Consider the following 16,708-nt stretch of genomic DNA (forward strand, 5'->3'; position numbering starts at 1 on the left):
CACAGTTCCCTCAGCCCCATTTTACAGAGGGAGAGACAGAACTAAGAGCACCGTGTTGAGGCCATTTTTAATGGGTAGATGTGCTCACCATGCGGATAGCAAAGAAAGAAGTTTCTCAACCTCTTTCACAAGCATGACTCCACAGACTGGCCACCACAGGCTTCCTGTTACCTAATTCCTGCACACTTGGGCTACGTCTACACGTGAAGCCAACATCGAAATAGGCTATTTCGATGAATAACGTCTACACGTCCTCCAGGGCTGGCAACGTCGATGTTCAACTTCGACGTTACGCGGCACCACATCGAAATAGGCGCTGCGAGGGTACGTCTACACGCCAAAGTAGCACACATCGAAATAAGGGTGCCAGGCACAGCTGCAGACAAGGTCACAGGGCGGACTCAACAGCAAGCCGCTCCCTTAAAGGGCCCCTTCCAGACACAGTTGCACTAAACAACACAAGATACACAGAGCCGACAACTGGTTGCAGACCCTGTGCCTGCAGCATGGATCCCCAGCTGCCGCAGCAGCAGCCAGAAGCCCTGGGCTAAGGGCTGCTGCCCACGGTGACCATAGAGCCCCGCAGGGGCTGGAGAGAGAGCATCTCTCAACCCCCCAGCTGATGGCCGCCATGGAGGACCCGGCAATTTCGACGTTGCGGGACGCGGATCGTCTACACGGTCCCTACTTCGACGTTGAACATCGAAGTAGGGCGCTATTCCGATCCCCTCATGAGGTTAGCGACTTCGACGTCTCGCCGCCTAACGTCGAAGTTAACTTCGAAATAGCGCCCGACGCGTGTAGCCGCGACGGGCGCTATTTCGAAGTTAGTGCCGCTACTTCGAAGTAGCGTGCACGTGTAGACACAGCTTTGGAGAGCAGCAGAGATGGAAGTAACCAGAATAGACAAGTGTGGGGCATCGTGGGATACATATGGGACACTTTTGAAGGATAACAAAGTCTATTAAAAGATATGGCATTTTCCATATTAGCCTTAATTTGAACTTTTGAATTTGAATTTGACACCACAGCTAGTTGCTTTTCACGCTGTTATAATAATATCAACCTTAGTGCTCCCTAAAATCGACATAATGGTATTTACAGTGAAGTCAGTGACAATGTAAAATCAAGCCAACTCCCTTAAATTTGACTTTATCATGTAGTGTAGACATAGCCTGAGAAGCAGAAAAAAAAATTATCTTTCTAACCTCAAGCTCCACCCCAGAGCTAGGGAGACCAGAGCTACTAGATTTTGTGGGCCCCCCCCAGGCTCGAGGACTGGGCAAAAATGAGGGGTGCAGTGCACGGGAGGGAGTTTACTTTTGGTTTAGCCTCCAAGATGATATACAGTAAACCCTCAATATAACAGACTAAAAGGGGGAAGGGTGTCCGTTAAAACTGAGAGGCCATTATATTGGAGGGTCTACGCCAAGGGTTTGCTCCTCTGGCTCCCAGCTGCCCGCACTCTGCCCTGAGCACGGTGGCTCCTTAGGCTTCAAGCCGCATGCGCTCAGGGCAGATTGCGGGGGCTCCTCTGGCTCTCAGCTGCCGCTACATCCCTTCTCCCATCCCCTACCATGGCTGGGCTCACCGCCGCAAAACTCAGGGGAGGAGAGACGACACAATAGTGGCAGCTCTCCAAGCCTTGGCCAGAGACCCCACGGCTGCAGGGGTTCTAGCTGTTGACATGGCGACCAGGTACCCTGCAGCTGTGGCAGTTCCAGCCGCTGCCACAGCAGTCTCAGCTGCAGCCAGGGACCCCACAGCTGCAGCAATTCCAGCCACTGCCATGGCAGTCTCAGCCATGGCCAGGGAACCCATGGCTACAGCAGTCTCAGCCATGGCCAGGGAACCTGCAGCTGCAGCAGCAGCCTCAGCTGCAGGGGGCCTGTGGCATCTCTGGTGAGTTGCCATTTACAGTACTGTAGAGTACTGTACTCTACTTTTCTGGTGGGGGATGCTAGCAGACGTCCATTATTACCCATGACCGGTAAAACGGAGTCCGCTATAGCGAGGGTTTCCTGTAGTTTGGAATATTGCTGTAAGCCCCTTGACCAGACAGACAAATAAAAATGATGTATCTGTATCAGTATCAGGGCCTGTGTTTTCTCGTAATGAAAACATAATAATTTCAGATTTTCAAAAATGTGTATTTTAGAAATTTCAGATATGCATTATATTAAAACAAAAATATACACACTGACAAACATGACTAATGTAATCCTTTCAGCACAAAAATGCAAGAGCCTGTTAACAACAATTTATTTATTTTTTTTTAAACAACTGAAATGGTCAGTTTTAGAACATAAAAAATGTGTTAAGTGATCACAGAAGAAGTTGGGCTGCTGCTAGGTCTCTGGGCTGGGCTGGGGCTGCCACCCAGGGTCCTGGCTTGCACTGCCACCCAGGCTCCCCACTAGGAGGTTTGTGTCCTTCACTTTGATTTCCCAAGCAAAAAACCCCTGTAGTACTCCACAGGATGGCAGAGATAGTCTATGGCTTTAAATTATCTTGGTATAATCAGTTCTAGAGATAATGTTGGGCTTTTAACTTCACAGTCAATAAGGAGAGTGTGAAATGAGCATGTCTGAGTGGGGATTTATGGGACAGTTCTTCTATTTGTGCACACAGATGATTCACTTTTGTATACAAATGGCACCAACAGTTGTCTAGTAAAACTTAAATATGTGCCCAATAGGCCACACAAATCCAACTAGTTAAAATGCCACTGAATGACTTTTGCATATCCTTGGCATTATCTGTTTTATAAGCCATGGTGGAGTAGTAAATACATTCTGACTCTGCTGCTTCTGTAAGCTTGACAGCAGATGGGCAAGCTCCTGAAAGCTGCATCAGCTGTATAAAATTGCAACATACCAGTTTAGCTTGTTTGTACATTCATCCATAATTACAGCTATGCACTGATCCTTCAACTTGGTGATCAACTGCTGCTTTTTTAACTCAAAGATGAAGAGAAGGTGTACTAGCTTGTGGCACACAACCCCAACTTTATACATGCTCATGTAGGAATTTTTGCATTCTGGGATTCTGATTTTCCTAGGGGGATAGGATGTTTGTATTGCAAAAGGCCTCCATGCAATCTTGTATTATCTTTCCCTTGCATTTCTCATTTTCGTTCCGTCATGCAAGCATATCAGTAATTATGAGCTATGGTTTGCTGTGGTCACATTGCTGCTATCTGTCCTTACTTTCTTTTTCCATTGTTGCAGCGTGACATGGAACTTCCATGTGGTCAACTATGTGGTCCTTTTGTAACATGACCAAGAATTTCACAGCAAATTATTCAAAATAACTTCCCACCACCCACATGGGAAACATCTTTGCTCAATTCTTTAACTCTGTCCTCAGGATTAACAGTTTTATGCATTGGTATTAAACAACTTCAAATGGCCAAAGCAGAAGGTGAAAAATCTGAAAGGACTGACTAGAGGCCACACACAGCTCTGGATGGTGTTAGTTTGTTGCAGGGGCTGGAGGGGCACAATGTAAACGTTCTGGTGACATGGAGTAGGGTTCAGTGCAGGTTACTAAGAGACAATGGATTTTTGACTTCTAGGGCTACTTTTGAGGTCATGTTATATGATGCTATGTAATAGCAGATGGAGACTGTTCTAGAGGAAAGCGACTAGTGAGTTTTACAGCCAACTGGGACTGTAAGGTTGCAAATTGCTGCAACTTATGTCAAGGAGAGTTCTGGCCAGCTAAGGCAGCCAGTGCCTGGGGGAGACAAGTGAAAAGAGAGAGCTGCCTCACCTGTAATAGGCAGGCAGGGAGTGGCTGTTGTGCAACATGGAAAGCCCTGCAGCAGCTGTATTATGAGAAAAAGTGGCAGCAGGAGCTGTTGGGGCTGGTAGCATAAGCTTAGAGTCAGCTGTGTGCAGGAGGGATGGGGAAAGAGCCCAATGTGCAGGGAATGAGGGGGACAAATGCTGGGCACTGACTGCTAGAGCCAGCCATATGCAGGGGAGGGAAAAAGATAGCAGGCACTGAGGGCTAGAGACAGATCAGCTGCATGCAGGAGGGAGGGGTCAGGATCCAGCCGTGCAAAAGAAATGGTCGACAGACCCTGTGCACTGAGGGCTAGAGCCAGCTGTGTACTGGGCAAGAGGCAGTAGGCAATGGTTTGCAGGGCAGGTGGGTAGCAAAGAGGTGTTATGCAGATGGCTGAGAATACATACAAGTGCTGTCCACTGTGCAGTATAACAAGGGAGCCCAGTACCTTGCCCACCCAGGGGAAGCTCTACAGCAGTTTTGCCAAGACCAGATCTGTGTGAGGAGGGGAGAAGCTGCGGTGTAGTCAAGCAGACCCCAACCCCTATCCTGTGCCTTGAGAATCAGTTAGCAGATACACCCAGGACAAAATCTGAGGGGAGGAGATGGCTGTGACCTACATACCCCTTCCTCATGTTTTGCCTCTGGAATTGGCAATTCTGGAAATGAAAGGTAATTTAGGGGGAAAAAAAACCAAAACAAAACACCAGTACTGGCGATTTCCAGAAAACACCCATCCTTCTCATGATTGAAAGTGATGTAAAACACACACAAAACCAATAAAAGACAGAATGAAAGTTTGATCTTATGATTCTATGGGTATCCAGGTCTGATCCTGTTCTTACTGAAATCAAAACAAAAAGCAGTCAAGTAGCACTTTAAAGACTAGCAAAATAGTTTACTAGGTGAGCTTTCGTGGGACAGACCCACTTCTTCAGACCACGAAAGCTCACCTACTAAACTATTTTGCTAGTCTTTAAAGTGCTACTTGACTGCTTTTTGTTTGATAGCATATAGACTAGCACGGCTTCCTCTCTGTTACTATTACTGAAATCAGTGTGAACAGGACAGGTTCTAGAGAAAGCAGTAAGGTTAATGCTTCTGTTCTAAGTGTGCACCTTCTCTCGCGTAATAACTGAAAGTAGAAAACCTTTATCTTTAAAGTAGTAACAAAATGGTATAACAGTTAAATATAAATTAGCTATCAAAATTATTTTCTTGTGCAATTTAACTTAAGTTATATATAAACATATTCACAAAGTACTTGCATATACAGTACGTTATATAATATGAAATATCTTTTACTTTTCCTTAGCTTGCTCAATGACCCATTTCTCAGCTCTTTTACTTTTTGTGTAATTAAACAAATATAAATAAAATTACTGCAGAACATTTAAACATTTTAAATTAGTTTTTTACTATTACATCATGCAGTTTAACACTGCTAAACATCTAGACTTTAGCTACAAATATGTAATTTAATTAAAATGCCATGAAAGAGTACCTCTGAAAGAGTATGCAAACGTAACAACACAAGTAATCTAGCTTGCTGTAACTACATTTGCTAAACTCGGGAGTCTTTAAGTCTTGCAGAATCAGATCTTCAATATGCAGATTAATTCCCACAATCAATCCTCCATTTTAGCTTTTCTCAGGTTGGGATAATGAAGACCTTTACAACTTTTCATCTTGCTTGAAAATTGTAAACGCTTCTTCTCTGGATATTTTGTAGTTGTTTGCAAATGTTGTTATTCTCTGGAATGCTTCTGCTAGACCTTCCCCAGTGATGGCACAACAAGGCTGTACATACCAATTTCTGTCACTGCAATGTTTCTTCATGTTGAAATTCCTGGTTATTTCTTCAGCATTCAAAGCACCAGGAACATCCTGCTTGTTAGCTAGCAAAACCACAGGCACATTCTTTACCAATTCATTCTTTAAGATGCGCTCAAATTCTTTCTTTGAATCTTCCAAACGTTGCTTATCAGTGCTGTCCACAACGTACATGAGACCATCTGTATTTTCAAAGTAATTACACCAAAATGTCCTCATTTTCTGTTGACCTCCAACATCCCAGACTGTTACAGCAGCATTTTGCCCCGTTTCAATCATCTCCACGTTAAAACCAATTGTTGGGAGTGTTAGGAAAGAATCATTAAACTTTAACTTGTACAATAGTGTAGACTTCCCAGCAGAATCAAGTCCCAGCATTAATATCTGAGCTTGTCTGATTTTGGAGTGTTTGGAATTCAGCAGACCCATTCTTGCTGTAATTATCTGTATTATGTCTTAAAGAGGCTCTTTTCTGCTATCTTCTGTCAAGGTGACTTTTGTTAGACAGCCCTTCTTTCTCCATGAAATGAAGTAAACAGAAAAGACAAAGAGGAAGTGGCTGTGTGATATGAAGACAAAATAAGCCTTCGTGTACTTATACAGAATCCTTATCAGCTTGATAATAGGCAAACAGTATTTTATGAAGGTGTAATGTTCACTGCCTAGCCTTTGGGTGGAGCAGACATAAGAATATAATACCAAGTCACGAAGCTCCAAGATTGTAGTATTTCTGAGCACGCTGAACACAATGCCATACAATGCTTACATAAAAATCCTACTTATAGTTTATGGCCCCTTATAGTATAGTATAGCATAGTATGGTATAGTATAGTATAAAGGATATAAATACATATAACAGTGCTGTACACACTGACTAGGCAGTGGATTTATAACACAGGGCATGGCCTCGGAAATAAGAACATAAGAACATAAGAACATAAGAATGGCCATACTGGGTCAGACCAAAGGTCCATCAAGCCCAGCATCCCATCTGCCGACGGTGGCCAATGCCAGGTGCCCCAGAGAAGGAGAACAGAAGACAAGTGATTTATCTCCTGCCATCCATCTCCTGCCCTTGTTATGAAGGCTAGGGCACCATACTTTATCCCTGGCTAATAGCCATTTATGGACCTGACCTGCAAAAATTTATCAAGCTCTTTTTTAAACCCTAATAGAGTCCTGGCCTTCACAGCCTCCTCGGGCAAGGAGTTCCACAGGTTGACTGTGCGCTGTGTGAAGAAAAATTTCCTTTTATTAGTTTTGAACCTACTACCCATCAATTTCATTTGGTGTCCCCTAGTTCTTGTATTATGGGAAAAGGTAAATAATTTTTCTATATTCACTTTCTCCACACCATTCATGATTTTATATACCTCTATCATATCGCCCCTCAATCGCCTCTTTTCCAAACTGAAAAGTCCCAGTCTCTCTAGCCTCTCCCCATATGGGACCCTTTCCAAGCCCCTAATCATCTTAGTCGCCCTTTTCTGAACCTTTTCTAATGCCAATATATCTTTTTTGAGGTGAGGAGACCACATCTGCACGCAGTACTCGAGATGTGGGCGTACCATAGTTTTATATAGGGGAAGTATGATATCTTTTGTCTTGTTATCGATCCCTTTTTTAATAATTCCTAACATCCTATTTGCCTTACTAACTGCCGCTGCACACTGCGTGGATGTCTTCAGAGAACTATCCACTATAACTCCAAGATCCCTTTCCTGATCTGTCGTAGCTAAATTTGACCCCATCATGTAGTACGTGTAATTTGGGTTATTTTTTCCAACATGCATTACCTTACACTTACCCACATTAAATTTCATTTGCCATTTTGCTGCCCAATCACTCAGTTTGCTGAGATCTCCTTGTAGTTCTTCACAATCCCTTTTGCTTTTGACTGTCCTGAACAACTTGGTGTCATCTGCAAACTTTGCCACCTCACTGCTTACCTCATTTTCTAGATCATTGATGAACAAGTTGAACAGGATCGGTCCCAGGACTGAGCCCTGGGGAACACCACTAGTTACCCCCCTCCATTGTGAAAATTTACCATTTATTCCAACCCTTTGTTTTCTGTCTTTTAACCAATTTCCGATCCATGAAAGGACCTTTCCTCCTATCCCATGACCACCTAATTTACATAAAAGCCTTTGGTGTGGGACCGTGTCAAAGGCTTTCTGGAAATCTAGGTATATTATGTCCACTGGGTGCCCCTTGTCCGCATGTTTATTAACCCCTTCAAAGAATTCTAATAGATTAGACAGACACGACTTCCCTCTGCAGAAACCATGCTGACTTTTGCCCAACAATTCGTGCTCTTCTATGTGCCTTGCAATTTTACTCTTTACTAGTGTTTCTACTAATTTACCTGGTACTGATGTTAAACTTATCGGTCTATAATTGCCAGGATCTCCTCTAGAGCCTTTTTTAAATATTGGTGTTATATTGGCCGTCTTCCAGTCATTTGGTACCAAAGTGGATTTAAAGGATAGGTTACAAACCACTGTTAATAACTCCGCAATTTCACATTTGAGTTCTTTCAGAACCCTTGGGTGAATGCCATCTGGTCCTGGAGACTTGTTACTATTCAGCTTATCAATTAATTCCAAAACCTCCTCTAATGTCACTTCAATCTGAGTGAGTTCCTCAGATTTGTCGCCTAAAAAGGCTGGCTCAGATTTAGGAACCTCTGTAACATCTTCAGCCGTGAAGACTGAAGCAAAGAAATCATTTAATCGCTCCGCAATGGCACTGTCTTCCTTGATCGCTCCTTTTATATCTTTATCATCCAAGGGCCCCACTGCTTTTTTAGCAGGCTTCCTGCTTCTAATGTATTTAAAAAACATTTTACTATTGTTTTTTGAATTTTTGGCTAGCTGTTCCTCAAACTCTTTTTTGGCTTTTCTTACTACATTATGACAGTTAATTTGGGAGTGTTTATGTTCCTTTCTATTTTCCTCACTAGGATTTGACTTCCACTTTTTAAAAGCTGCCCTTTTCTCTCTCACTGCCTTTTTAACATGGCTGTTTAGCCATGGTGGTTCTTTGTTAGGTCTCTTACTGTGTTTTTTTATTTGGGGTATACATTTAAGTTGGGCCTCTAGTATGGTGTCTTTAAACAGTTTCCATGCAGCTTCCAGGGATTTTAGTTTAATTACTCTACCTTTTAGTTTCTGTTTAACTAGCTTCCTCATTTTAGTGTAATTCCCCTTTTTGAAATTAAATGCCAGAGTGTTTGACCGCTGCGGTGTTCTTCCCAACACAGGAATATTAAAAGTTATTATATTGTGGTCACTATTTCCAAGCGGTCCAGTAACAGTTACCTCTTGGACCAGATCCTGCGTTCCAGTTAAGACTAGATCGAGAACCGACTCTCCCCTTGTGGGTTCCTGTACTAGCTGCTCCAAGAAGCAGTCATTTAAGGCATCAAGAAATTTAATCTCTGAATCCCGTCCTGAGGTGACATGCACCCAATCAATATGGGGATAATTGAAATCTCCTATTATTACTGTGTTTTTTATTTTGATAGCCTCTCTAATCTCCCTTAACATTTCAGCATCACTATCACTGTCCTGGTTAGGTGGTCGGTAATATATTCCTAATGCCATATTCATATTAGAGAAATGAATTGTTATCCATAATGATTCTATGGAACATTTTGATTCCTTTAGGATTTTTACTTCATTTGATTCTATATTATCCTTCACATATAGTACCACTCCGCCACCCGCACGACCTGTTCTGTCTTTCCGATATAATTTATATCCCGGTATGATAGTGTCCCACTGATTGTCCTCATTCCACCATGTTTCTGAGATGCCTATTATGTCAACTTCCTCCTTTGATATGAGGTACTCCAGTTCACCCATCTTATTAGACAGACTCCTAGCATTAGTGTAAAAGCATGTTAGAAAACTACCACTATTTATATGTCCGCCTTTCACAGACACGGTGGATTTTTTTATGCACGATTGTTTTACATCTGATCTTGCCCATATATTATTTCCCACGTTCCCTATCTGACTAACTTCTAGGGAATCCCTGTCTATGGAGCCTCGTGTAAGAGAAGTCTCCGTCCGATCCAGGTGCTCCCCCGCACCAATCGGCTTTCCCCCACCTCTTAGTTTAAAAACTGCTCTATGTCCTTTTTAATGTTTAATGCCAGCAGTCTGGATCCACCTTGATTTAGGTGGAGCCCATCCTTCCTGTATAGGCTCCCCCTACCCCAAAAGTGTCCCCAGTTCCTAATAAATCTAAACCCCTCTTCCCTACACCATCGTCTCATCCACGCATTGAGACTCTGAAGTTCTGCCTGTCTATCTGGCCCTGCGCGTGGAACTGGAAGCATTTCAGAGAATGCCACCAAAGATGTTCTGGATTTCAGTCTCTTTCCTAGTAACCTAAATTTGGCCTCCAGAACATCTCTTCTACCCTTCCCTATGTCATTGGTACCAACATGTACCACGACGACCGGCTCCTCCCCAGCACTGCCCATAAGTCTGTCTAGATGCCTCGAGAGATCCGCAACCTTCGCACCAGGCAGGCAAGTCACCATACGGTTCTCCCGGTCATCACAAACCCAACTATCTATATTTCTAATGATCGAATCCCCCACTACTAAAACCTGCTTCTTCCTAACAGCTGGCGCTCCCTCCCCCGGAGAAGTATCCTCGGCACGAGAGGATACAACATCACCCTCTGGAAGGAGGGTCCCAACTACGGGATGGTTTCCCTCTGCTCCCCTTGACTGCTCTCCTTCCCTGAGCCTTTCATCCTCCGTAACAGCCTCAGGACTGTCAGATTGGAGGTGGGACAGCCCTACTATGTCCCGGAAAGTCTCATCCACAAACACCTCTGCCTTCCTTAGCTCCTCCAGTTCAGCCACCCTGGCCTCCAAAGCACGCACTCGGTCTCTGAGGGCCAGGAGCTCCTTGCATCGAGCGCACACATACGCCACCCGCCCACAGGGTAGGTAGTCATACATACTGCACTCGACACAATAAACAGGATAGCCCCCACTCTGCTGCTGGGCTTCTGCCTCCATTTCCTACTCTAGTTATATATGAGGGTTAATTAAATGTTTCAGATAGAGGTTGTTATAAAGGATTTAGTTTAAGGGCAACAGAAGTCACTGGCTCCCTCCAAGCTCCCCCTCTAAACTCCCCTCTCCAAACTCCCTCCTGTTAGCACACACCCTGTTTGCCAGCACCCGGTCGCAAAGCTCCCTGGTCGCTTACTAGCAGGGTTTAAGTGCTCGGCCTCCCTGATAGCTCCTCCCTCTGCCTACAGCTCAGCCAATCAGCTGCCTACAGCTGCCTACAGCTCAGCCAAATCACCAGTTCTGGAGTGCAAATCCCAACTCTACCACTGAATCACTGTATTGCCATGGGAAAATAATTTATCCACTCATCCTCAATTTCCCTTTCTGTGAAACATAGATAATTCTTACTTACTTCCGGGGAGGGTGGGAGTGTTGCATGGATTTCTGATCAGTACAAAAGTACAAGATGACAAAGTCTTTGCTCTGATCATGCAAACCCTTCTTATGTGAGTTGTGCCGCCGCCTATAAGAAGATATAACACAATGAGTAATAATCACAGATAATGAGGGTTATAAATACAAGAAATACAATGATTAACTAGTTAATGTTGGCATGGCACATTGAATGTATATGTCTTGATTTTTTACAGTACTCAGCACTCACAACTTTCATTAATGTTAATAAGAGCTGTGGGTGCTTGCCAACACAAAAGAAGCACCATAACGTGTCATATTCATGCTATTATTAATAGTTATTACAAGAAAAGTCCTTTACAGGGGATTTTTGGGCACTAACTGCACTGGCCTTTAAAATCAGTATGGCTGTGTGTCATCTCTTTTCTATACCATTTCACTTAAACTGGTTTTTAATATTTATCAGGTTATGTAGACCAATTGGAACTGTAATAGCCTTAAGAAACCTATCTTTAGTTCTGAATTTGTTCTTTCTGCTTATTTATTACCTGAAGATTCCATCTTTAATTGTGACATTAGAATTAGTTGCTGAAGAAGTTATAGTCGCTAGCAGCAAATTTGTTATGCTTGTGTCTAACTGTTTATAAAAGTGTTCTGCCTCCCCAGTCCAGCCAGAATACTTTGTGATACAGCCCATGGTACGATGTAACTTTGCCAGGAATCATAATTTTCTTTTTTACTTCTATATACTCACACCCCACAGCAAAAAGTTGTAATGTTACAGCCAATGAAGATTTTTGGTTTTGAACCAATATGCGAGGAAATGGAACAAGGTGGGGAGAGGGAAAGTAGAGAAATCAAGACTACTTGTTTCTAAATTATATGACGTTTATAATTTTTCAGAATTTTCCATGGAGCTACATAGGAATCAAGCCTGGCATAAATCTGAGTGACTTCAGTGATCTTCCCTGGTGCTCCTTTAAATGTAGCAATAATTTGAACTACGCTGAACACTGAGAAGTATTATTAGTTGTTGGTATCTGTCACATCCACCTGAGTAATATACAATACATAATCTCTAGTTTTCCTTTACAAATGTTCAGGTTTTCATTATTAGGGGAATTAGGACTCAACTGCAATCTCAAAACTGGAAGGAGCCTGTTTTCTAAATCTGGTTCAGATCCAGGCCAAGGTGACCAAAATTTCTCAAGCGCAGCATGTGAAACATTGATGCTCTCAAATGTAAACCCAAATCCCAGCCATAAAATACTACATGTTGACTAGCAATCCACATACCACCTCCTTAGCTTAAGGATAATTACTATTTACATAGAAAATTCCAAAGCATGGACAACACCCTTTATAGATAACTCTGAGCCTGATCTTGCAATGTGCTGGCACTCTCAGTTCTGAAGCATGCTGTAGATATTTAGGGTTCCCAGTAACTTTCAGGTATCAACAACTTATAGGATTAGGTCTATGTTTCCATTTACAATTCTGCAGTTTTGTGGTGCCTTACTGCTTTTAAATAAAAAAAGACCTTTGATTCTCTGATCCTATTAGACGAAAGAAAGTCCTTGTTTTTCCTCATAATTTATTTCAATTATAAGTCCACTCAGGGTATCTGTTTCTCTAGACATAATTTTACATACACTCATTATTACAAGCTCCTTTTGTTATCATCCCTATGCCAAACACCTGTCAACAGGCAGACAAAATAATGATGGAAAGAAATTGCACTTTTTCCCAACCACTGTCATCCCACTTCAAAACCTAATGAGCCTTTCTAGATTAGCAATGAATTTAAAGTGAAGCAGCTTTCCTAGAAAACACCTAGTAAGCAGAGCAGGATTCACTAAGGGACAGTGAGACAGGAACTTAGGCATGGTAATGCCAAGCGTTCTACACCCAGCTTCAGAATCAGTGGGCTGATAAAAAAGAATGACTCTACAGCCTGGTAGTCAGAGCATGGAAGCCACCCTGGGGGTGATTCAGGATGTCTTCCCCACTTCAATAACTCTTTAACGGTGAGTGCCCTAACCCCTGCGCTAAAAGTTATGGGTATCCTCCCCATCACAGCTGTTTGGATGAGCCTGTATGTGGGGCCCAATTCTGTAAACTGGCAGTGAGGCTGCTTGCCATATTGGGCTCCACAGCCAGATTAGGTGGCCTATCTTCCCCTAATTTGTGCATTACACTGGAGTTTAGGCATCCACGGTTACTCAAGATGATCCAGTCGTTCCACGAAGACATGAGAGGAACCATCCAATATGACGGTGCATTATCGGATGCTTTCAGAATCAGGAGCAGCGTCAAACAAGGATGCGTGCTTGCTCCGACATTGTTTGGGATCTTCTTCACACTCCTCCTGAAGCATGCCTTTGGATCTCCAACAGAGGGCATCTTGCTGCACACAAGATCTGATGGGAAACTGTTTAACCTTGCAAGGCTGAAAGCTAAGTCTAAGGTGCGAGAAGTCCTCATCAGAGACATGCTGTTCGCAGACGATGCTGCTGTAGTGTCTCATGCAGAAGACCAGATTCAAAAACTGCTGGATCAGTTCTCCAAAGCGTGCAAGGACTTTGGGCTTACCATCAGCCTAAAGAAGACAAACGTACTCGGTCAGGATGTTGCTGAATCCCCATCAATCAACATTGACAACTATACGTTAGAGGTCGTCCACGAGTTCGTTTACCTCGGGTCCACCATCACTGACACCCTGTTGTTGGACACTGAGCTAAATAGGAGGATTGGAAAAGCAGCCACAACTCTGTCCAGACTCAGCAAGAGAGTGTGGAATAACAACAAGCTGTACACTCACACCAAAATGCAAGTCTACAGAGCCTGCATCCTCAGCACCCTCCTTTATGGCAGCGAGACTTGGACCCTATATGCCCGCCAGGAAAAGAGGCTGAACGTCTTCCACTTGCGCTGCCTCAGGCGCATCCTTGGAATATCATGGAAGGACAGAGTGACCAACACCGCCGTCCTCGAGCAAGCTGGAATCCCAACCATGCACACCCTCCTCAGGCAGCGTCAGCTCCGCTGGCTTGGCCACGTCCACAGGATGAATGATGGAAGGATTCCAAAAGACATTGTGTATGGTGAGCTAGCCTCTGGCAAAAGACCTCCCGGAAGCCCCCAGTTGCGCTACAAAGATGTCTGCAAGAGAGACCTCAGAGAGGTAGACATTGAGCTGGACAACTGGGAAGGACTAGCAGACGACCGCAGCAAATGGAGGCAGGGGTTACACATGAGACTTCAGAAGGGCGAGATGAAGATCAGACAGCTAGCAGAGGAGAAGCGAGCGCACAGAAAGCACACTAAGGACTTGCCAGACACCCACCACATCTGCAAGAGATGCAGCAAGGACTGTCACTCTCGTGTGGATCTTCATAGTCACAATAGATGCTGTAAATGAAGTCCTCAATTGAAACTATAAAGGGCGCGATCCATAGTCTATGCAGACTGAAGGATGCCTACTACTACTAGGCATCCACACACCTAGAGTGATGCTGCAGTATGTATGTTCAGAGGTGTAAACAGATGCCTAAAGGGTTTGTGAATACTAGTGGGGCCTGATTTAAGCATTCAGGTTCTTTTGTGAATCTAGCCCATAACTGCTAGGCTACTGAAAGCCTTTTAGGTCTCTTTAATCACTGTAATGTATAAACAAGTTTAAAAAAATAACAACACTCTTATTATTGCCCTTTTAGATACATATGGGTCCAAAATACAAAGTCTGGCTCTGAGACAAATTTCCACAGAATTCAAGGGTGTCGACATTCAGAAATGTGGTGATACCTGTGGTACTGCAGGGACAGAAACAGGAGACTTGCAAAATAGATCCAAGTGACTCAAATGAATGGATCTGGCAGTTTATTCAGACCTCTCCACTACCTTGTAGCACTGAGATGCAGAATTTTGGTAAATGTGCTCCAACGTTTTTCTTCCAAACAGCAACCCATTGTAGCAAGACTCAACTGCTCCGACTTTGGGGCCAAGCCGTGCCACACTTACAGCTCGCAGGAGACGTGCTTACTAACCGGAGCAGCCAATTTGAAGTCAATGGGGCCGACCCCTCCTATTAAGTCGCACCTGGGGGCTGGGAATGAGGTCAGTGGAGTTATTTAGGCTGGGAAGCACTCACCGTATTTCGCCTACCTGCCTATATGGCGACCAAGCTACCAAGCAGGCTAACCAGGGAGCCCTCAGGCGTGGGAGCTCTAGGGCTGCCCCGGCCGTGGTGAGAAAGAGCCCCCCCAGTGGGCGGGCCCTCTGGCGGAAGGGAGGGGGCCTGGGGCCTACCTCCCGGAAATTGGGGGCGGTTACCCATTGCCCATGCGCGGGGTTGAAGCAGACGAGCGGCCAGGAGGTACGGGGTGCGATAGCTGGGCGACCAAGTTCTTAAGCAAGGCATAAAGGCCGGCTCGCTGGCAGGCTTAGCCGGGATGCACCCCCTTGCGGCTTGGGCCTGGCGAGCACTGGGGAGGGTTGCGTCACGATCCACTGTGCATGGCAGCGAAACCGTTATTCGCTCTTCCTCCTGTCCGCAGCGGTTAGTGAGCATGCTCAGTAGCGTCTGCTGAAGCTTCGCCCGTGCTGTCTTTCCGAACTCCTGCTGCGCAGGGGCTGGCCGCAGCTTGCCACGCAGCTGGCGGGAGGGCGCAGAGGGTTGGGAGCTGCGGGTGCCAGGGGAGTGGTGGGGAGCCCGGCAACGGGGTTTCAAGTTGCCACGTACAGGGTGCGCCGCCTGGAGCTGCCAGAGGTGGGTGTGGGTGGCAGAGGAGGAGGTGCTGCCGGCTGGCTGCGCTGCCTCGGCCCTGGGGTCCAGGTCAGTGGCCTTAGGGGCACAGCGCGGCCCCATTCCTGCGCGTTGCAGCGCTTGTGAGTGTGACGTGAGGTACTGGGTGGCTAAGAGATACTTGGCTGTCTGATACATCTGCAGTGCCCACTAGACTCTACTCATGGTGGAATAAGTTTTTTGTTACATGCACCAAGGCAAGCACATATGTGCACTGCCTTAGCCTCACATGATGCCTTCTGGGCAGCACCTGAATCTCTCCTCGGTGGCTACGCAAATGCTCAGCTTACAGGGAACACTGGTCCCCACTCTGCCTAGGTTCGTGCAAGGAGAAGGTCTGAGCAGGTGAATGTGTTTGTATGGGGTGCCAGTATTGCCTTAGTAGTCATACAGCTTGCCTGCATGATACGTCATTGCATTACCAACTAAGTGTTGGATCTTATAATTTATTTGGTTTTAAAATGACGTTTAATTACTGATTGCCTTTAGCACACCATCACTTACCTTAACAAAGTGTTTGAATGCATGTAATTGTTTATCATCAGGCCTATTTTTTTAAGGAAAATGAATATGGGGGGAATGGATGGACACCCGCTGCATGTACACTGTCCCTCCCTGCATAGTTCTGATTTCCCTCCTTTCTTTAGCAGCTGCAGGTGAGGCCACCTTCCTCATAGTAGGAGGCAACACAATTTAACCTTTATGATCTTTTCCCATTACGCTTTTACCTTTAATATGAAGTTACTCTAAGACAATTATTTATTGGAAACATCTAGTTTATTTATATGTCCAAGTATATAGGAAATACATAAAAATCTTTCATT

General features: G+C 44.6%; 2 protein-coding genes across 8 annotated transcripts in view; one reads left to right on the forward strand and one right to left on the reverse strand.

The window, feature by feature from the left end:
• Nucleotides 1–4,785: 4,785 nt before the first annotated feature.
• Nucleotides 4,786–15,339, reverse strand: ARL14 (ARF like GTPase 14). 4 transcript variants are annotated; one of them, XM_075004194.1, is made up of 3 exons: nt 15,231–15,339; nt 11,079–11,189; nt 4,786–6,138 (listed from the first exon to the last, which is right to left on the reverse strand). In XM_075004194.1, the coding sequence occupies exon 3, from the start codon at nt 6,052–6,054 to the stop codon at nt 5,467–5,469; it is 588 nt and encodes a 195-aa protein (XP_074860295.1). In that variant the 5' UTR covers nt 6,055–6,138; nt 11,079–11,189; nt 15,231–15,339; the 3' UTR covers nt 4,786–5,466. The 4 variants fall into 4 exon arrangements, with proteins under 4 accessions (XP_074860295.1, XP_074860297.1, XP_074860296.1 ...); XM_075004196.1 differs by having other exon boundaries at nt 4,786–6,184; XM_075004195.1 differs by having other exon boundaries at nt 15,245–15,337.
• Nucleotides 15,340–15,425: 86 nt separating this feature from the next.
• The window catches only part of B3GALNT1 (beta-1,3-N-acetylgalactosaminyltransferase 1 (Globoside blood group)), a 131,745-nt gene continuing 130,462 nt past the window's right edge, over nt 15,426–16,708 (forward strand). The window contains exon 1 of one of the 4 annotated variants that reach the window (XM_075004730.1): nt 15,426–15,455. The gene's annotated coding sequence lies outside the window, so the exon portion shown is untranslated. Of the gene's footprint in view, nt 15,456–15,829; nt 15,849–16,046; nt 16,230–16,708 lie in introns of those variants that run through there. The other 3 variants (XM_075004731.1, XM_075004735.1, XM_075004734.1) reach the window with 3 other exon arrangements.

The sequence above is a fragment of the Carettochelys insculpta genome, chromosome 10, assembly GCF_033958435.1.
Source record: "Carettochelys insculpta isolate YL-2023 chromosome 10, ASM3395843v1, whole genome shotgun sequence".
Classification (NCBI taxonomy): Eukaryota; Metazoa; Chordata; order Testudines; family Carettochelyidae; genus Carettochelys; species Carettochelys insculpta.